Source organism: Hylobates moloch, unplaced genomic scaffold (assembly GCF_009828535.3).
Source record: "Hylobates moloch isolate HMO894 unplaced genomic scaffold, HMol_V3 SCAFFOLD_13, whole genome shotgun sequence".
Lineage (NCBI taxonomy): Eukaryota > Metazoa > Chordata > Mammalia > Primates > Hylobatidae > Hylobates > Hylobates moloch.
In genome coordinates this window covers 41086905-41109538 of record NW_026652288.1, presented here as the reverse complement: position 1 = coordinate 41109538, position 22634 = coordinate 41086905, and the positions used below count along the sequence as shown (strand labels likewise).

General features: G+C 40.3%; 1 protein-coding gene and 1 non-coding gene across 4 annotated transcripts in view; one reads left to right on the top strand and one right to left on the bottom strand.

Moving 5' to 3' along the window:
- Positions 1-3652: 3652 nt before the first annotated feature.
- KICS2 (KICSTOR subunit 2) overlaps positions 3653-22634 on the bottom strand; it is a 30429-nt gene continuing 11447 nt past the window's right edge. The window contains exons 3-4 of one of the 3 annotated variants that reach the window (XM_032173163.2): positions 11190-12001; positions 3653-4978 (exon numbers count right to left, since the gene is read on the bottom strand). In XM_032173163.2, coding sequence (XP_032029054.1) covers positions 4905-4978; positions 11190-12001 — 886 coding nt within the window. In that variant the 3' untranslated portion in view covers positions 3653-4904. Of the gene's footprint in view, positions 4979-8104; positions 8896-10762; positions 12002-22634 lie in introns of those variants that run through there. The other 2 variants (XM_058426661.1, XM_058426660.1) reach the window with 2 other exon arrangements.
- LOC116481420 (U6 spliceosomal RNA) lies at positions 16096-16202 on the top strand. The gene has a single exon (XR_004251573.1). It is a non-coding gene; the product is annotated as a U6 spliceosomal RNA (small nuclear RNA).

Here is a 22634-nt window from a genome sequence, read left to right as displayed (position 1 = left end):
CAGGCACATGCCACCACACCCAGCAAAAATTTTTTTTCTTGTGTTTTTTGTAGAGATGGGGTCTCACAGTGTTGTCCAGACTGGTCTCAAACTCCTGGGCTGAAGTGATCTGCCAGCCTCAGCCTTCCAAAGTGCTAGGATTACAGGCATGAGCCATGCCTGGCCTCTCTTCACTCTTCTTGTTTTCACTTCCTCCTTCCCTGGTTTTTTGTTTTTATTACTTTTCTTCCTTTCCTCTTTATGAACTGTATAACCCCACATCTACCTTCCACCTCATCATACTGGCACAAACTAAGAGCTAAAAGGAAAAGAGAGTTGCACTTAAACTCTCCTCCTTCATATGCTTTTCCCTTCTTTTCCTTTTTGCTTTTTAATCCAGCAAAGCACCTTATCTTTCACTCATGTTCACATTAAAATTTAGACTAGACTGATCGTGTTTGGTCTTCCCGTCCATTATCACCTTCCTATAAAATCAGTTGGTACATATGGGTGATAAACATAAGTCACAACCACCATCTTATGTATCAGCAAGCCCTCAGCAGGTAATACAATTAAAGACTTTTTTGTTGATTAATGAAAGGAGAGGTTGCTAATCCTTTCCTCCTATAACTTAAGGAACAGAAGGAGGAAGAAAGAATATAGTGCCCTTAGATGTCAATTGTCCCTTCTCCCTCCTTTGGAGTCAGGAACCCTCAAAAAAAAAAAAACATTCACTCAAGGAGTTATTGAAGGTTTCGAAGAGGAGAGAGGAGAGGTTTACATTGTAACCTCACAACTGACACCCTGAGAGACCTCCCCCTATGCATTTTCCCCCTGCTTTGCAGTAGTGCACCTAAGGGTCTATTTAATTCTACTAGGCCGGGTTGAGCCTCTTGGCTCCTCTCCCTATCACACCCAGCAATCTCTTCCCCCGAACCCTATTCTTTCTCCAGGGAAGGAAAAATGAAAGCCCTGCAGGTAATAAGGCCAATCCTACTCCAAGTATCTCCTCAAAGTATTTTCTCTAAATATTTAATACTTTCCCTAAGAATTTTCTTACCAGCTGTTAAGTAGTTGACATTTTTTCAATATTGTTACAATTCCCACCTGTAAAGTTTGACAAATCTATACGTTTTTTTTTAAAGCTAGATATCTCTTCAGGTGCTGGTGGTCCCCCTTCCTTGGAAGTTAATTCCCTGAGGACAGAGACAAAAAACTTGTCTTCCTCTCCTCAATATCATTCATCTATCCTTTTAAAATCAAGCAAGACTACAGGGGCTCAACTTTAATAACATAAAACATTATTGCTCCTGGAGATCTGTGCTGGTTTTCAAACCAGAAGTGACATTTAATAAATACTATAAGAAGCACTTTCTCAAGCTTTCCAAGGACAACTATACTGGCTAGACTAGATAGTTACATTTCACAAAAACTGGCCTTGTTATTAAAAAACATAGTAGGAAAAAAAATGCAAATAAGTCATTTTGTCTGTATAAATGGTTTACTGTGGAAATGAATGATTCCACATCAACTTAACCATATATAATTTGGTCAAAAACTTTAACTGGAATGTCCAGACCTTGGCCAATGGGATCGTAAAATGAGGTCACATTTATTTGTTAATATCCATTAGGAAAACGTCAACTCCCCATTCTGCTTAATTACAGGAATTCCAGGCTCTTGACAAATTCCTCTCCTTACTATTTCTGGAAATCAGGACCCCAATCCAGTTGTCTGCTGCCTCCGCCACTCATCTGCCTCCTGACCACATTCCCTGTACACAGGCTGACAGGCGCTCTGCGGCATACCACCTTTGGCAATTCCTGGACTCAACCTTCCTCCTGCTACTGCTGCCCTCCCCTAAAAGAAGGCAGAAACCCCTCTTAATTATTTGATCACATTGCTCAGCCCATCCACAACTTTTGCAAAGACTTCTTGGAAAGTTCCGGAAAATAGAAGGGGACATTATGGCATCAATATTGCAAAGCTCTACTATATGTGGTGATTCCCAGAGAACAGCAGTACCTCATGTCCCTTAAAATAGTGAACTTCAAACTGGGATTCTACCGAGATATGGAAATATTTTTCAAAAGATATGAGAATAGAGATCATTTTAAGAAAATCAATTTTTAGGAAATCAATTTCAGATTCCTCAACTTCCATATGAATTCTCTCCTAAGAACCTGTGAAAGTGCTTTTAGTAAACTTTTTCTACCTTCTCCTTTAATAACTGCCTTTCTCTCGCCAAAAAATAAACTTACCTCTCACCCATACGTTTACTATAGGGTATTAGGAGGCCATTTTCCATGGGTTTTTTCTGCAGGTCTTCAGAATAAGGCATCAACTGCCCTTAGTTCTGCACTATCTCTACAGGTTTCAGTGGGAAGACGGCTCTGCCATAACCACGTCAGACTTCTAGCCTGCAGAACTGAGAGACAGTACATTTCTGTTGTTTTAAACCATCCAATTTTTGGTATTTTGTTATGGGAGTTCTAGGAAAGCAACACACTTACTGGACGGAATAGGAATGCCTCCCTCCAGAGCAAAGGGAAGGCACGCTTACAAACCGTTATAAAAGATTGGGGGCCAGGCGCGGTGGCTCAAGCCTGTAATTCTAGCACTTCGGGAGGCCGAGGCGGGCGGATCACGAGGTCAGGAGATTAAGACCATCCTGGCTAAACATGGTGAAACCCCGTCTCTACTGAAAATACAAAAAAAATTAGCCGGGCGTGGTGGCAGGGGCCTGTAGTCCCAGCTACTCGTGAGGCTGAGGCAAGAGAATGGCGGAGGCGGGAGGCGGAGCTTGCAGTGAGCGGAGATCACGCCACACACTGCACTCCAGCCTGGGTGACAGAGTGAGGCTCTGTCTCAAAAAAAAAAAAAAAAAAAAAAATTGTGTTTCCAAAGATCAGAATTCTCACATGCATGTGAGCAGACATCCATCTGGGCCCATCCACGCTGGCCCTGAGAGAACTGAAGCTTAAGAAATCAAAAATGCAAAAATGATGTTATCCAGCTCCTGCTATTACTAGAATAACTGTCTTGTGTCTTCTGTCCGCATCTGTGAAACTATGTCAGGGCAACTTTTTAGCTAGCAAATAGAGTAAAATTGCAAACCCTTCCCAGTTTTTAACATGGGGTATTATCATAGGGTGTAAAAATATCTGTCCAACAAACAAAAAACATTTAGAAAATTTCTTTAACCGAATCACTGTAAATATTATACCTATTCATTTCATAGAAAATGTATTTCAAATTAAATATAACTTTTTTTTTTCCTTGGAGACAGAGTCTCTCACTGTCACCCAGGCTGGAGTGCAGTGGTGTGATCTCAGCTCTCTGCAACCTCTGCCACCCAGGTTCAAGCGATTCTCCTTCCTTAGCCTCTTCAGTAGCTGGGATTACAGATGCCCACTACCATGCCCGGCTAATTTTTTGTATTTTTAGTAGAGACCGGTTTTACCATGTTGGCCAGGCTGGTCTTGAACTCCTGACCTCAAGTGATCCACCACCTCAGCCTCTCAAAGTGCTGGGATTATAGGCGTGCGCCTCCGTGCCCAGCCAAATGTAATTTTTTGAGTTTAATATTTATTAAAATGTCATTTGGTCATTAAACTCTTAGAGCTACGGTAACACAAAGAACACTTATATCTATAATATACTGAGTAGTATTTAATAAGGTAACCAATAAGACGTTTAAGCAAAAAATAAATTCATTTTAGGATAAAATTCTTTGGAAGAAGTAGAAGGGAGTTCAGGGAGCAAAAGGAATCAAACAATATTTCCAACTGTTACAAAGCGTGTTAAAGTATTTTTAAAGATGGAAAATGGTAGCTATCAAATCTCTATTGTACCAAGATTTCACTGGATACATTTAAAAGACCAAATAACATTTTAAAATGCCAATATTTACAATACATAATAAAATGCTTCTTTTGAGGCTATTTAAACATAATGATTTTAGATATTCTTTTAAAAAATCAATCAGAGTCTCATGGTTTTTCCAAAATTTGTAGGGAGGTATGCAAGTTAACAAGTTTGAAGACTATTTACTGCCTACTGGTTACAGCCCTTTCAGCTCCTGGCCACCCAGGTGGCTGGGGCCAGATCACCTTATTTCAAGCATCAACCAAGCAGACACCATGTTGGTCTTGGTTAACTGCTATATCACTACCCTTAGCACAGTCAATGTTAAATTAATGAATGTTGAATATTAGAAATCATTCACATCTTTCCATCCACTTCTGCTTCAGGGACTGCTCTGACACTGGCCTAGCCTGAAATGACTGACACCAGGATGACCCTGGGGGGTAAAGGGTGTGTCCTACATTGTCGTATCTTGTCACAACAAAAGTGAAATGAGTCTAGACCTAAGCTGGATCAACCAGCTGAGTCATTATAAATCTCAGATCAAATCAGGCATTAGATTTACAAATTTAACTGGATTGTAGAATTACTCTGCAGTTTTTAGGACCAGCAAAAGCAGAATTCACTCTCTACGGACAAACTTAGCAAAAGTCCCAATGACTATCTTCCTTTCCTAGATCCATGTCAAGCGCCATCCTCCGTTTTCCGGCCATTCTCGCCGCACGTCTAAGCAGTCGTCTTTCAGAATGCACTCCCATGTCGTTTACTCTTGTGACCCTCTCCTGAGTGATATCATCACTTAGAACCCTAACCCCAGATTCTGACATTAGGGAAGGACTACAGAAGGGGGAACCCATTTGTGTCTCTCCATTTTCTAGTGGTGATATTTTACACATACCCTACGGTTTTAAATTTGAAGTACCCAAGAAACAGACCTTGTTATCAAAAGCAGATTGAAAAAATATGCAGACAAGGCATTAATGAAACCTTACGGATTTACACCATATCAAGAGAAGTCTCCAAAGGCAGAAATGCACATCAAGCCTATTTCTTCTGACTCATTTCCTCTGGAGAAGCAGCTTAGAGTAATTCAGGCAAAAGGCCACGAAATAATTGCATTGGTAACAGGAACCTGGTAGAAAAGTAGAGGAAATTGCTAAGTTAAACTCAACCTACAGGGCTTTCGTGGGGAGTCACATAGCATGTTTTTTGTTTCTCAGGAGAAAAAAAAATCTAGTTTTCTTACATTTTTACTCGAAAAAAATCAGAGGCTAATTTAATGCTTTTATACAATAATTAGTGCAAATACACTAAAAGTGATCTTTTACATAATAATAACAAATCACATAGTAAAAATACACTTGAAAAGATTTTAGTTTTGAGTAACTTTTCCTGCCAAATAACCTGCCAAATACATACAGCAATGCTTGGCCGCCGTTGGCCAAAGGCCTTGTGTGTTCATGAAGTGGCTAGGACTAATTGTAGTCACCCGATTAGTATCAACACTGACCTTTCCCCCCTATGTATTCCTTCCTCGCTGCCTGAAAAAAAGTAACTGGTTATAAAAACAATCAAAATGAATACTTTCAGATGCTGTTTCCCAAAACTGGGTCAGAGATTACTGGTGTATGTCCTGGATCTCAGAGGCATGGGAAGAAAGGTGGCTAAAGCAGAATCCATGAGAAAGAAATCAGAAACTAAGGTAAGAGAGGATGGGGCTGGGCACAGTGGCTCATGCCTGTAATCCCAGCACTTGGGAGGCCTAGGTGGGCAGATCACCTGAGGTCAGGAGTTCGAGACCAGCCTGGCCAACATGGTGAAACCCCGTCTCTATTAAACATACAAAAATTAGCCAGGCATGGTGGCACGTGCCTGTAATCCCAGCTACTCAGGAGGCTGAGGCACGAGAATTGCTTGAACCAGGAGGCGAAGGTTGCAGTGAGCAGAGATTGTGCTGCTGCACCCCAGCCTGGGCAATGGAGAAGAAAAAGGTAAGAGAGGATGGGAGGGAGAGAAGGAAGGAAGTGAGAGAGGAAAAGAAAGAAAGAGGGAGGAAGAGAGATAGAGGGAGAGGGAGAGGAAAAAATGTGGAGGAAAATAATCAACAGTAATTAAGAGAAAATTAACCATGAGGAAGGAATAAGGGAAAGTCATAATATTTACCAAAAAAAAAATCCTGTGGTCAGGGAGAAAATGGCTGCTTTACTTCAAATTCAGGGTTAAACTTAAGAGGCAGAAATCCTTATAAATTCATATACATTTCTTTTAAAACTCCCCAGTGTCTGGAAGATGCTAAGGAACTAACTCAATATGTTAAGAACTAGTAAAAATAAATAAAGACCAGGCACGGTGACTCATGCCTGTAATCCCAGCACTTTGGGAGGCTGAGGCAAGGGGATCATGAGGTCAAGAGATGGAGACCATCCTGGCCAACATAGTGAAACCCCAACTCTACTAAAAATACAAAAATTAGCTGGGCGTGGTGGCGCGTGCCTGTAGTCCCAGCTATTCAGGAGGCTGAGGCAGGAGAATCACTTGAACCCTGGAGGCGGAGATTGTGGTGAGCTGAGATGGTGCCATTGCACTCCAGCCTGGGCAACAAGAGCGAGCAAAACTCCATCCCCAAAAATAAATAAATAAATAAAATAAAGAAAAGCAAAAGAATCAAAGACTTATCCATCCATTCCATATGAACTGTACTTCAAGGTACTAAATAGTTGGAGGTGAATTTCTCTTTGTAGATGTATTCTGGCTAATAATGAGAAAAGGAATAACAATTAGAATATTACCATTTTGTAACCTCTAATGATATAATCTATCTAGGTAATGCCAGTTATTAGCTGCTTCCTAATAAAATAAACAACACCACTACACAAAGAGAAGCTGAATCTGATTAAACATCTTGCTCTAACTTCCAATATAAAGGGGGAAAAAAGGATGAAAAACAAGTGATAGTTCAAGGATACTGTCATCAAAATCCTGATGTAAAAACCTTACAGGAGAAATAAACTAAACATTCCCAACAAAAGGCAGAGATTGTTGTTCTTTTTAATCTGTCTTATCTCCTTAGTTCTGTCTGTAGACACTTCAAATGCAGATATAAATAAGTAAGTTACAAATGAGAACATGGAAAACACACACACACACCACAAACAGTAAGCATAAGAAAGCTAGAAGGGCCATAAAAACATTGGGCAAAATGGACTTTGGAGTAAGCAGTAGCAGTGGAGATAAAGCAGGAAACTTCATAATGATAAAATGGTGAATACAAGAGAAATAAAAACTATAAATGTATATGGGCCTAATGACAGGGCTCCAAAATACAGGATGGAAAAACTGACAGAAATAAAGGAAGAAAATCACAAATCCACAAGCAGTGTTGGAGATTTTAAAACACCTCGCTCGGTAATTGATAGAGTAACCAAAGGAAAAAAAAGAAATCATAATATAGGAGAACTAAAATGATGCTATCAACCAACCATAAAAATTTGGGAACAAAAAACCACAAAGACTCTAAAATAGAAAGAGTGGGTAGGTTGGTTAGGCATTTATCTGCCTCCTCTTCTAAACCAGTTCTCTTTCAAACATAATAACTAGGTACAGGTTTGCCACAGAATTGAAGAGAAAGAAAAGAACAGCAAAGGTGCCGAATTTAAGGAAAGAGCGGTCCATCTTTTATTTATATAGCCTTCAAATTCCAGAAAGTTTCCAAAGCCTTTTTTACACACATGATCTCGTTCCATCCTAACAGTATCCTTTGAAAAGGCAGCCCACATTTCCTTAGCCCCATTTTACAGACAAGGAAGTTGAGCCCAGAGGCCGATTTGCCAAACAAACAAAATCGCGAGTCTGCTTCTAGATCAAAAGGGTGGACATATTTTAAAGATCACCTGAAGGAATTCCCTGGGAATGTAGTGAAGTACCAGTTATTTTCTTTCTAGAAAGTACATTTTCTGCTGGACACAGTGGCTCACACCTGTATTCCCACTTGGGAAGCTAAAGAGGGAGGATCACTTGAGCCCAGGATTTCGAGACCAGCCAGAGCAACATAGTGCGACCCCATCTCTAAAATATTTTTTTAAAATCAGCCAGGCATGGTCCTAGCTACTCGGGAGGCTGAGGCAAAAGGATCATTGAGCCTAGGAATTCAAAGCTGCAGAGAGCTATGATCATGCCACTGTACTCCAGCCTGGGCGACAGACCTTGCCTTTTCAAAAAAAAAAAAAAAAAGAAAAAAAAAAAAAAAAAAAGAAAGAAAGAAAGAGAAAGAAAGAAAAGAAAAGTATTTGGACTTATTTCTCCCAATATGTCCAAATATCCAAAGCAATTATATCAAGGGTATTGGCTCCTTGGTTAAGAACTGGGCTTTATTTTCACACACTCCCTGAAATGACACAGCCAGAGATCAGGTAGGACCCAGAGAGAACGAAGTTACAAACCCTGTGTCCAAACAGCATCCTAGAATGAAATACTCCTGGATGGAACCCTTGGAAAACTCAGTGTTGACCATATTCCCAGTTACCCATAAAAACTTATCAAGTTGTGGTTTAGAAACAGATTCAAAGAAAGCAGTCTGCAGAAAATATGCAGATTTACTCTTTTAATTAGCAAAACACAGACTTTACAGATCTCATTACTATATTTAGAGAATAAATCTTAGAGTAAAATGACTTTGTTTCTTGGCTGGAACCAAATTATGTGGAGTTTTTTCATAATTAGAAAACTTTATTGAAGAGCTTAAGAAATAATTTAAGTATCAATATTCAATCTTCAAAAACTCCTCCAGTACAGTCTATGACAGCTGCACAGTAATTTATAAATATATATTGTCTTAATTTTCTTAATATTCACATCTGCCTTCTGTTCTTTGAAATTCTTTTTGTGTTTATGTTTAAAAATAGATATACAATTCAAATATGTTCTAGGTGACAAATGGTTATTTAAATAACATATATATACTTTACTTACACCTCTCTCGGGGTTCCACTGAAGTATATATTCTTCTAGGTATTTGGTGGACTGTGTCATTAAGGCTAATGGTGGTTTAATCTAAGAAGAAAAAAATACATGCATACCAAGGAATATTTTTCAGTTTCTTGGCAAAACACAATAGAGAGGAAAAGTGATTTGACTTTTTAGCTCCAATTGCTTTCAATGTCTTAGGTAAGGTCAATGTTGTAAAATCTGCTGAGATTTTTTTATAGAACCTGAGTGAAAAAAATGCAGAGGTAAATCACTACTTTCTATTTAAAGCAAACTAGCTTTTTACAAAGCTTATGACCATTTTTAAAGAAAAAGAAAGGAGGCCAGGTGCAGTGGCGCATGCTTATAAACCCAGTGCTTTGGGAGGCTGAGGCGGGAGGCTCATGTGAGTCCAGGAGTTTGAGACCAGCCTGAGCAACATAGTGAAACCCAGGTGTGATGGCTCATGCCTGTAATCCCACCTACTCGGGACGCTGATGTGGGAGGATCACTTGAGCCCAGGAGGTTGAGGCTGCAGTGAGTTGTGATTGTGCCACTGTACTCCAGCCTGGACAACAGACAAGACCCTGTCTCAAAAAAAAAAAAAAAAAAAGTTAAAACACATGTTCTTCCCAGAAAATAAAAAATAGGCCAGTAGTTTCTTGGTTCTTCTTTTTTTTTTTTTTTTTTTTTTTTTGAGACAGGTCTCGCTCTTTCACCCAGGCTGGAGTGCAGTTGCACAGTCTCAGCTTACTGCATCCTCCGCCTCCCAGGTTCAAGCGATTCTCCTGCCTCAGCCTCCAGAGTAACTTGGATTACAGTCACCCACCACTACACCTGGCCAATTTTTGTATTTTTAGTAGAGACGGGGTTTCACCATGTTGGCCAGGCTGATCTCGAACTCCTGACCTCAAGTGATCCACGCGATTCAGCCTCCCAAAGTACTGGGATTACAGGTGTGCGCCACCGTGTCTGGCCGGTTCTTTTCTTCTGCCAGGCAGTCCACCCTAGGTGGGCAGGCTTCCTACATGGACTCTGAGGGGCTCTCTGGTCTCTGCTGATGTTGCTGGCATACCTGCTGTGGACACCCAGTAAAACAGTGGCTCCATACAATCATGAGAAAAAAGACGAATGTGACCATTACATTTCACACAAGCTTTGAAGGAACCATCAAACCAGTAACAACTCAATTACTCTTTGTGGCTTCTTTTTATTTTGAATCAATAATCTAGAAGTGAAGGTCTCCACAGCCCATTATGCCTTCACTGATCCACCTACTTCCCATGAACACCTGCCGAAGGAAAGGGATAAGGCAGCATGTGCTAAGATGCAGTGCTGCTTCTAAACATAATTTGTGGGGGGCAGGCATGAAACTCAAGTTCACAAGTGCTTAAGTACTGAGGTGATTACTCAACTATGAAGAGGTCTTTCAAGTGCACAGTTGATTTTTAGCAAGTACAGGGTATGAAGACCTTCATTTGATTTTATAAAAGTAGGCTATGTTGCATGAGTATCTAAAAGTGGCTGAAAAACTGACTGCATGCTTTTAACCCTAAAAATAACCAAGGAGTAGAGCCAAACATGTACATTTCAGCAGAAAAGTGATAAACAGAAAGCCAAGCGGATAATATGCTGAAGAATGAAGAAAGCCCACACGATGGCTTATGCTGACTTTACAACAGAGTGAAACATTCAAACATTAAAGAAGTCAAAACAAATGCAGTTAGGTGTGTACAAGAACCCATGGCTATTAAAGCTGCCATGAGGATTTTCTGAACTGTTAAAACCTTATGTCATGCTACCAATCTAACTCACCTTCAGTTTCAATAACTGATAGAAATTTCTTACCAAGACCCTAATTTTGGCATCAAAAATGGTAATTTGTAGATCAGAATCATAAAACTACTAACTCCATATTCATTTGCTAATTTATGAGACAGAAAACATACAGTCCTTAATTCTAAAAAGGCCATTTAATATCTCATCCCTATTACTCTTTCAAGAAGGATGGAAACAGGGTGTTTGGAATTGCAGTAGAACACAATGTTTAGAACAACAGAAAAACATATGGGAAAAAAAAGCCCAATAAATATTCAATCTACAAGAAATATAGGAAAATAGGGGAAAATACTGAAACTACTTTGCTGTACCATGGAGACACATGGTAGCCCATGACCACTTCCTAGATTACTCTTTGGAGACTTAATTCAATTGGCCTTAATTGCCTATAAAGTGTGCAACACAGGGAGGATTTGTCTTTAATTTAGTTCTGAAAGAGGCATGAGTGGATGTAAACTCTATTCACAGACCACCGTAGATCATTAGGGCAATTAAGAACAGTTTCTAGTCTTGAAATCCCTCCACACAAATCACCTGCTAACCTTTGGATCCAGGTTTCAGACTTGCAAACACTTTGGGGTTCTTAAGGGCAAGTGAGAGCTCATTGAGGAAGGAAATAAAGTGGGAGTCTCTCTCAGATTTCTTTGACTCAAAAATGACGACAATGGTAAAGTGAGGTTCCGGGCGGGTTAGGAAGTAGGTACTCTGAACTTTGTCATCATAGAAGTGGACCACTTTTTCCAAGCTGTTCAGATCAGATGTGCGGTCCGTCATGATCATGATGACATTGGGCCAGTGCATGACTGGCCTGTCGCTGGGCAGAGACACTACAGCTGGATACTGGTCCACACCCTTGGGGGCCTCTCTGTAGGAATGGGGGTGGTGATAACCATGACCCTGAAAACTCTCAGAACCTCTGTTGTCAAAAATTAAGGACACATTGGCAGCATCATATTTTCTGATGAAGCTGGAAATCTTTCCAAAAAAGTCTGGGTTAGCTTTTGCTGTCAACGTTTTCATTTCTGAAGCAGTCGTTTGTCGGCTCAGAGCCTCATGAAAGTAAAAGCTAAACTTGGCAAGAAGCATGTTTTTGAGTTTCATCAGCCAAAGGAAAAGGTGTGGAGGCTGCACGGCCTTCTGAGACTGCCCCCCAAACAGATGTTTCTTGGTCTCCCGCTGTTTCTCAAAGATCTGGCCCCAGGTCTGCAGTTTGGTGTGCGCACTGTGTAAATTAACCAGAGACGGGAGGAACTTCCACTCTGAGACCTGGGCCTGGGCTTTCAGGAGATGACACAGGACATCAACTTCCAGCTGGAAACTGCTTTCCAAAGGACTGAGGATTGGGTGGTGAAATCTAAAGGGGAGAGGGAAATTAACAGAGATAAGTGGAAATGTTACTTCACTTGCCACACTGACATTTTTCTAACCACGAAGCAACAATATGGCCAAACAAATAGTATTACGCTTCAGGACAGGGGAAGAAAAGATGGAAGAACTACATGTTGATTTATTTTAAAATTCTGATATAATTTCACCATTTCAAAATTATGTCAACATCATATTCTCCTGTGGAAATAGCCTGAGAGTAGTGGCCACTTTCCTTTCAACAACAGAAATACCGAATTAGCTACAATTCATTTTTGTTTGTTTGTTTATTTATTTATTTCAGACTGGGTCTTGCTCTGTCACCCAGGCTGGAGTGCAGTTGTGCAATCATGGCTCACTGCAGCTCAATTCCTGGGCTCAAGTGAGCCTCTCGCCTTAGCATCCCAAGCAGCTGAGAACATAGGCACACACTCCATTTTCTGTAGAGACAAGGTCTCCCTATGTTGCCCAGGCTGGTTTCAAACTCTCAGTGATCTTCCTGACTTGGCCTCCCAAAGTGCTGGGATTACAGGTGTGGGCCACCATGCCTGGCCTATTAGCTATAATTCTTTCTGAGTGTATTTTATTTATTCTGGGAATTGTATGACTAAAACAATCATTGAAACAAGGCATACTCTTTTCAGAGTGTGGTCCTAAAGAGGCGGAGGTAAAACAAAAAAAGTCACTAAAACATCTGTTGAATGTGTAGATGACATATATAAACTCATTTAATGTTCACAGTAATGCTATGAGGTATTAAGCCTATCTTGCAGATGACAGTACATACTATAAGCTTATATGGAAAACATAGTAGATAAAAAAATGTTTATTAAAGAAACAGAGCATTTATCAGACAGCCCTTATTCAATACTGGTTCCCAAATTCCCTTCATATTTAATTATAGTTAAAAACAAAATGGTGGCCAGCCTGGCCAACATGGTGAAACCCCATCCTTACTAAAAATACAAAAATTAGCCGGGCATGGTGGCGTGCACCTGTAAACCCAGCTACTCTGGAGGCTGAGGCAGGAGAACTGCTTGAACCTGGGAGGGGTGAGGTTGCAGTGAGCTGAGATCGTGCCATTAAACTCCAGCCTGGGCGACAGAGCAAGACTCTGCCTCAAACAAACAAACAAACAAATGGTGACCCAATAAGAAATAGCTAACACTTCAATCACTTTCCATTTATCTTAGGATAAAACCCCAAATCCGTAAAAAGGCCTAGAAGGCACTGAATAATGTAGTCCCTTCCCAGTTTGAGCCACATTCCTATTCTTCTCACTTTCTCCAGATATTCAATAAATAACTGAAAATGCAATTATAATACAAGGAGCACAAGACAGTAGTGCAATTTTACTTCCACTTGTCCTAGACAAAATGTATAGAAGTTTTTGATGCTGGGCACAGTGGCTTATTCCTGTAAACCCAACACTTTGGGAGGCGGAGGCAGGTGGACTGCTTGAGCCCAGGAGTTCATGAGACAGCCTGGGCAACATGGAAAAACTCCATCTCTACAAAACATTCAAAAATTAGTCAAGTGTGGTGGTGTGCACCTATGGCCCCAGCTACTCAAATCAGAAGGCTGAGGTGGGAAGATCACCTGAGCCCACCAAGGTTGAGGCTTGTGGGCTGTGATTGCACTACTGTGCTTCACAGAGTGAGACCCTGTCTCCAAAAAAAAAAATTTTTGACTATGATCTATTGTAAAAAATACACTTTATATTGTGACCAAGTACCTGCACGCATATTTTATTTCAATGCTTTCTTACTATGTACAATGTACTCTGCTAAATTTCTGCTTGAGTCATCATGTTCTAGAGACAAAGGAGTGAATGGAGGAGGCAGCTATTACTTCCACTACTGATATTTCTAATATATATAGATATTTTCTAATATATATAAAATACATATTTATTTTCTACTTGATATTTTCTAATATATATTAAATATATATTTATTTTCTACTATATATATTAAATCAGATTACTAACTCATTAAGTTAACTTTATAACCCATAGATTACTACCTGCTGTTTGTAAAACACTGTTCTACTTCACATGTAATAGTAATGTTTAAAGGGAAAAGAACATGATGTGGGACATCCTCTCTTCTAGGCACAGGGAAAAAAGGGCAAGTTCAGGGACCCTAGACAAGTGAGAACATGACCCATTTTCATCAATACTGTACTTCTTCCTGATTCTTCAGGTCTCCTCGTCAGTCACTTCCCTAGAAAAGCTTTCTCTGTCCACTTCCAGATGAGGTCAGTTTCCCCAGTTATATCCTCTCATTTCCTAATACCTCTCTCCCACTTTAGTAGTTTGACCATATCATTTCTCAGGAAAACAGACATACAGCCACCCTAGTTTTAAGCTCCTCCCCAAGCGGAAGTAATACCTGCCTCCTCTATTCGCTCCTTTGTCTCTAGAACATTATGACTCAAGCAGAAATTCAGTCAATGTGGTGACCAACTATGTAAAGATATTAATCCAAGTCTGCCTCATTGATTCTGCCTGCTGGTTATGGGCTGAACGAAGTTCTATAACAGTAGACCAGAATGGCAGGGCGAGTCCTTCCTGTACAGACCACACAGAGCTTTCTTGCTCAGTTTCTCTTCTGAGAAGCGCCTAGTGGCTGCCAGGCCTGATACATGCTCCTTCTCCAGAAGCCTACATCAAGCGCTTACACTCTTCCTAAAGATCCACAGCACCTGCAGAGGCTGCGGAAATCACCTCAGCAAGTGATCCCACTGTAAAGGCAGGGGAAGTACTTGTATTTATTGAGCATATTATATGTTCCAGGCACTATGGTAGATGATCTACAGGCCTGAGTGCATTTCATCACTTCATTGTTAATGAGATGGACGCTTCTCACACAGCTCTCTTTTGGCTGCTGGTGAAAAAGAAAATGCGGGTTATCAACTAAACAATTAGAAAAAAAAAATCACAAGTATATCTAGGATTTTTTTTTTAAATCTACTTAAATACTAATTAAAAGGATTATGGTTAAGAGAGTCCATACTAGGTTGGACATTATAAGAGAGAAACCGATCATCATGTGAAATGTTGTTATTCATGTGAAAAACACATACTGTTTTTCATCTATTATCTGCATTTTACATCAACATCCTTCCAGCTGAGGAAGCTAAAACATTGGTGAGATTAAGTCTAATAATATACACAATCCATGGAATACTATGCAGCCATAAAAAGGAACAAGATCATGTCCTTTGCAGGGACATGGATGAAGCTGTAAGCCATTATCCTCAGCAAACTAACATTAGTAGGAACAGAAAACTAAACACTGCATGTTCTCACTTTGCAGGGACATGGATGAAGCTGTAAGCCATTATCCTCAGCAAACTAACTTAGGAACAGAAAACTAAACACTGCATGTGCTCACTTATAAGTAGGAGCTGAACAATGAGAACACGTGGACACAGGGAGGGGGAGAACACATGGACACAGGGAGGGGAACAACACACACTAGGGCCTGTTGGGGCCTGTTGGAGGTGCCGCGGAGAGCATTAGGGAAAAGAGTTAATGCATGCTGGGCTTAATACCTTGGTGATGGGTTAACAGGTGCAACAAACCACCACGGCACATGTTTACCTATGTAACAAACCTGCACATTCTGCACATGTACCCCAGAACTTAAAAAAATTAAAGTAAAAAATATATAAATACACAAAAAATCAGAAAGATAAACCAGATCTCAAATCTTCTAGCTTACGTGTTTAACTAATTTGGACTTTCCAAACATTATATATTTTAGAATGAACACTAAGAAAGTTCAGGCTGGGAGCAGTTGCTCGTACCTGTAATCTTAGCACTTTGGGAGGCCAAAGCAGGAGGATCATCAGGAGCCCAGGAGTTCAAAAGCAGCCTGGGCAACACAGTGAGACCCCTGTCTCTACAAAAACTTAAAGTATAAAAAAATTAGCCAGGCCTGGTGGAGTGTGCCTGTAGGCCTAGATACGTGGGAGGATTGCTTGAGCCTGGGAGGTTGAGGCTGCAGTGAGCCATGATCATACCACTGCACTCCAGCATGGACAGCAGAGTGAGACCCTGTCTTAAAAAAAAAAAAAAAGCTCACTTCAGCAGCATATATACTTAAATTGGAATGATACAGAGAAGATTAGCATGTCCCCTATACAAGGATAACACTTTTTTAAAAAAAACTACTTAAATACTATATATTTTAAAAAACGTTTTAAATGCACATATGCAAAACCCTGTTATAGAATAAGTCTCAAAATCTTTGAATTGTAAGAAAGCCTCCTACCACCTTAGCTTTTAGGCCCCTTGACACTTATAAGCATTAAATATCACAATCTTCTATAATCATGGCTATTAGGAAAATTTGCCCAGGAACTAGCAACATAGTAAGACTGTTAATCACAGGATTAATGACATGAAATTAGAGAAAATTCTAGTACAAATAACACTATTGTTATCTTTCTACTGCTTTCAGCTGAAAGTCATCATTTATATCCAATGCTCTCCTTAAGAGGACATAAATTCCCTGTCCAAACCTTCAGAAAGAACTCCGAACAAGCTCTTCCATAACATACACTAAAAGTGCTTAAGTGCTCAACATTTATTAAAGATAAATGTGAATGTTGAAACTATTTTTCAACCTCAAGAAGAGCTAAAAATTCATGTTAATGTTAGTCTGCCAAGACTTAAGAGATTAGCATTATGATGTATCATTTCCCTATTTCCACTCTGCCATGTGCCTCATAGCTATTCACAACTCGTATCATAGGAGGCTCTGTTAAATGGTTGTAATCCAAAAATATCCACCTAAGCTACGGCAGCAAGCTTGAAAGAGTCTGAATAGTCTTAATACAGAATAAATTAACAACTATTTGCAGAGAACATCTGCTCGAAGGAAGGAAGGAAGGAAGGAAGGAAGGAAGGAAGGAAGGAAAGAAAAAGGGAAGGAAGCAAGGAAAAAGGGAGGGAAGGAAGGGAGGGAGGGAGGGAAAAGGGAAGGAAGGAAGGAAGGAAGAAGGAAGGAAAAAGGGAAGGAATGAAGAGAGGGAGGGAGGGAGGGAGGAAAAAGGGAAGGAAGGGAAGGAGGGAGGGAGGGAAAAGGGAAGGAAGGAAAAAGGGAAGGAAGGAAGGAGGGAAAAAGGGAAGGAAGGAAGGAGGGAAAAAGGGAAGGAAGGAGGGAAAAAGGGAAGAAAGGAAGGAAGGGAGGAACAAAGGAACGAAGGAAGGAAGGAAGGCAGGCAGGCAGGCAGGCTCGCTCCATAGAATAGAGGAAAATATAAAATGAATAGATTTGTGTTAATATTCTAATGCAACACAAAACTCCACTTTAGAAACACTGCCTTTCTCCTTTGCAAATTTGCACCATGGAGTTCTTTCCAAAAGGTGTATGTTCTTATTTGTTTATTTATTTATCTATTTATAGGCAGGGTCTCACTGCACAGCTCAGTGCAGCCTGAACCTTCCAGGTTCAAGGGATCCTTCCACCTCAGCCCACTTAGCAGCTGGGACTACAGGCACACACCACCACACCCAGCTAATTTTTAAATTTTTTGTAGAGACAGGGTCTTGCTATGTTTCCCAGGGTGGTCTTGAACTCCTAACCTCAAGCAATCCTCTTGCTTTAGCCTCCCGAAGTTCTGGGATTACAGGTGTGAGCCACCACCACATCGGGCCAAAATGATAAAATTTTTTTCACATGTGCAGAACGTGCAGCTTTGTTACATAGGCATATGTGTACCACAGTGATTTGCTGCACCCAAAATGATAAATTTTATGTTATGTATATTTTACCATGACAAAACAAAATCTGTAACATCTTTTCATTTAAAACAACTTGTTTACTAACTCTTAAATACCAATACATTGAAGATATAAAAAATTACCCAGAGATTTGCCCCACTGGACCTTCCATGGCAGAAGGAGGTATTTATAATGAATACAAAGTAGAAACTAATACATTTATTATGAATAAAATAACATTTCAGAGGACGGAACAATTCCTTTTGGTCAAAAGATTGTGGAAGCCATAGAGGAGATGGCATTTGAATTGAGCCATGATGCTTAAAATAGCTAAGAGGTGGAAACAACTCCAATGCCCACTGACGAATGGATAAAGAAAATGTGGTACATACATACAAATGGAACATTGCTCAGCCTTAAAAAGAAGTAAATCCTGTCACATGCTACAACATGGGTGAATCTCAAGGACATTATGGTAACTGAAATAAGCCAGTCACAAAAAGACAAATACTGTATGATTCTACTTATATGTGGTATCCAGAGTAGTCAAACTCATGGAAACAGAAAATAGAACAGTAGTTGCCCAGGGCTGGGAGTGGGGGAAATGTTGCTCAATGAGTACAGGGTTTCAGTGAGGCGAGATGAAAATATTCTAAAGATCTACTACAAAAGACTGTGAATATACTTAACACTACTGAACTGGATACATAAAAAAAGTTAAAATCGTAAATTTGCTGGGGGCGGTGGCTATGCCTGTAATCCCAGCACTTTGGGAGGCTAAGATGGGCAGGTCCCTTGAGCTCACGCGTTCAAGACCAGCCTGGGCAACACGGCAAAACCCCATCTCTACAAAAATACAAAAATTAGCTAGGTGTGGTGATATGCACCTGTAATCCCAGCTACTCGGGAGGCTGAGGCAGGAGAATTGCTTGAGGGCAGGAGAATTGCTTGAGCTCAGGAGGTGGAGGTTGCAGTGAGCTGGGATCAGGCCACTGCATTCTAGCCAAGGTGATAGAGCCAACTCTTGTCTCAAAAAAAAAAAAAAAAAAAAAAAGAGAGAGAGATGGTAAATTTGATATTACGTACTTTTTTTAACAAAATAAAAAAGCAGGGGGAAAGAGTAGGCAGGATTTTGCCATACGAAGATGGGGGCTTGATTTTCCAGCCCGTCTTCTCCCATTCATGATTCCTCACCCTTTGTTTTGTAACTTTGCAGCTCCTTTCCTACACATGGAATATGGACTGGGCCAAGTAACTTGCTTTGGCCAAAGAGATGCTAACAGATTGGATGCAAGCAAAGGCTTAAAATGAGCTTAGCTAGGTCATACTTTTGCACTTTGGACATTGCTACTGGGTAGCTACTTCCCCTCCAACCTTGGGCTCAGAATGAACACATGTGGAGCAGACCTAAACCCAAAGCTCACAGTAAAAAGTCAACCCCAGTGAGACAAACAGTGTTAAGCAGAGCTACCCACTTGAACCCTGCTCAGGTCAGCCAGCCCTAGTAGGCCTGCAAACACACAAGTGTAAATTTGGAAGTCTGCTATGCAGACTTATTGTGGCTTTTAGCGAACTGATACATGATAGAACAATAAAAGGACATTCTGAGCATAAAAATAACAACAGCCTAAGCAGAGAGGTAGGAAATGGCAAATCCTTATGAGGAACATATTGAGCATTAGACTATGGGGCTGTTTTTGGACTTCTGCTTAAAATCCTCAATGACTGGACTTCTGCTTAAAATCCTCAATTATTTCTCTTTGATTCTCTCTCTCTCTCTCTCTCTCTCTCTCACTCACTCACTCCGTTGCCCAGGCTGGAGTGCAGTGGTGCGATCTCAGCTCAGTGCAGCCTCCACCTACTGGGTTCAGGTGATACTCCTGCCTCAGCCTCCCAAGTACCTGGGATTACAGGCACACACCATCACACATATCTGATTTCTGTATTTTTAGTAGAGATGGAGTTTCGCCATGTTGGCCAGGCTGGTCTCAAACTCCTGACCTCAAGTGATCCGCCCGTCTTGGCCTCCCAAAGTGCTGGGATTACACGCATTAGACACTGCACCTGGCCCTTTTAAGTTTCTTTCTTTGTACTAAGAATTTGGCTGCAATGTAAAGCATTTGATGGGAGGTAGCAGATGAATTTGAAAAGATAGGCTGGGGCACTATCACGGAAGACCTTGCCTGAGTCTTCACTATTAAAATCTAAGCATGTCAAATGCCTAGGAGAGAGTGCATTCCACAGAAATTGCACTACTACTAGTTTTGCTTGTGAAATTTTCATTGAGCAATAATTAACCTTGTTAACTATACACATGCAACTAACAAAATGTCTTATTAACAGCCTTATCATCAAAAATCTTTTTTTGACAAAAAGTGGGCATAAGGGCGAAATAAATTGTAGTTCTGCCTTTTGTGAGAAATTTGTGAATTAAAGTATTCAGATCAAGAAAGTGTGCTTCCTAAAATGCAAACAAATATGTATAGATCAATTTTTTAATGTTATTTAAATTCTAGCTATAAAATTATTATTTAACAATTAAAATCATGGAATGGTTTATTATTGCCATACCGTAGAGATTTTTTTTAATGGTCTAGAATGCCTAAGTGATGGCTTTCTTCTTTCTTTAAAAGTATTATTTCTTAATATTATAGTTTTGATTTAGGAGAGTAAATATTAATATGCATTTACAATCTATCTTGCAAATTTGTTTTAACCATGAAACAGAAAAATTAGCCAGAATTTTCTTTTATACCCACAAAACAATAAACAAATGTGTAAAAAATTCTGCAGAATCAGAAAATGTTCCATTGGTGCTTCTTTGGAAAACAAAAACAAAAACAAAAACCCAAGTTCTATTGCTCCTCAAAAGTACTCAAGGAATAGCAGATACTGTGACCCTATACAAGCTAAGTTAATGTTTCTTCTGCTAAATGGCACACAATTAAACTTATATAATAATTATAATATTAATATAGTCCAATTTGTTAATAATTCAATTTGAAATGCAGAATCACAAATGACTGTGATTCCTAAACAAGAACTTACAAATGCTTAATAATGTTATAAACTGGCCAGGCGCAGTGGCTCACACCTATCATCCCAGCACTTTGGGATGCTAAGCGGGGTTGATCACCTGAGGTCAGGGGTTCAAGACCAGCCTGGCCAACATGGTAAAACCCGGTCTCTACTAAAAATACAAAAATTAGCTGGGCGTGGTGGCAGGCACCTGTAATTCCAGCTACTTTGGAGGCTGAGGCAGGAGAATCGCTTGAACCCAGGAGGCAGAGGTTGCAGTGAGCCAAGATTGCGCCACTGCACTCCAGCCTGAGCAACAAAAGCGAAACTCCATCTCAAAAAAAAAAAAAGTTATAAATTTACCAAAAAGGAAGGCTTTTTTAACACCATTCTACTGTGAACACAACTGGCTTCCAGAAGAAAAAAAACAAAATATACTTTCCATTCATCTGTGAAAGCAGACTAGACATTGCAATAACTCACATAGGACCTACATGTTAAATCAAGGGCAGAGGTTTAGATTCCATGCTATTCATCACACTCATTAATTTCTTAATACAAAAGTATTTCAGCATTTGAAACATAGTACTATTCACAAAATTTGTTATAAGAGTTCTGACATGGATCAGCTACACTGGGACATTCCCTGAAAGATAAATGGATCCTTTGGGGAGAGGATTAACTTTTTCAATACAACAGAATACCAAAATATGAATTATTTCTCTAGAACACTGAAACCATAAAGGAGAAATGTTTGGTGTAGCACAGATGCCAGATCAAAAAGTCTACAGAAAAAAGCACGTTAACCTAGCAAAGGGCAAAATCATGTTAGTTGATACATAAAGGAATCCCACTTCCCAAAGAAAATCATTATACAGAAGTTCAACTTTTCAGAATTCCTTAAAGAATTTATGTTGTTCAAATTAACCCAAAGCCTCTAATTTAGATCATTTTCAGGCTAGGATGGGTCTGTGATCAGTCATTCCCTATTAATTAGAGAAAGGCAGCATGGGTGGAAGATGGAAATTGTAGATGAAAAAAGACATCTCGGCCGGGCGCGGTGGCTCACGCTTGTAATCCCAGCACTTTGGGAGGCCGAGGCGGGCGGATCACGAGGTCGGGAGATCGAGACCACGGTGAAACCCCGTCTCTACTAAAAATACAAAAAATTAGCCGGGCGTGGTGGCGGGCGCCTGTAGTCCCAGCTACTCGGAGAGGCTGAGGCAGGAGAATGGCATGAACCCGGGAGGCGGAGCTTGCAGTGAGCCGAGATTGCGCCACTGCACTCCAGCCTGGGCGATAGAGCGAGACTCCGTCTCAAAAAAAAAAACAAACAAACAAACAAAAGACATCTCTTGTCCATACTGTAATCCAGTTCCATCCAACTCCATCAATATCCACTCAGAGGATGAGGGTTTCAACTAAGAACTGCCCTAAGAACTTTGAAAATTAAGTCTGCAGGGAAAGGGAGAAACTCCTAACGCTCTGGGAAGTGGGGTGTTTCAAAGAAGGTTTAAAGATGATAGGGCCTGGGTGTGTGGCTTACACCTGTAATCCTAGCACTTTGGAAGGCCGAGGCAGGAGGATGGCTTGAATGCAGGAGTTCAAGACCAGCCTGGGCAATATAGCGAGACCCTGTCTCTGCAAAAAATTAAAATAATTATCCAGGGATGGTGGCATGCTCCCGTAGTCCTAGCCACTTGGCAGGCTGAGGTGGAAGGATCACTTCAGCCCAGGCAGTTGAGGCTGCAGTGAGCTGAGAGAGCACCACTGAACTCTAGCCTGGGTGACAGAACAAGACCTCATCTCAAAATAAATAAAGATGATAGGGCACAAATCTAACAAAATGAAAACAATTAATACTAATCAG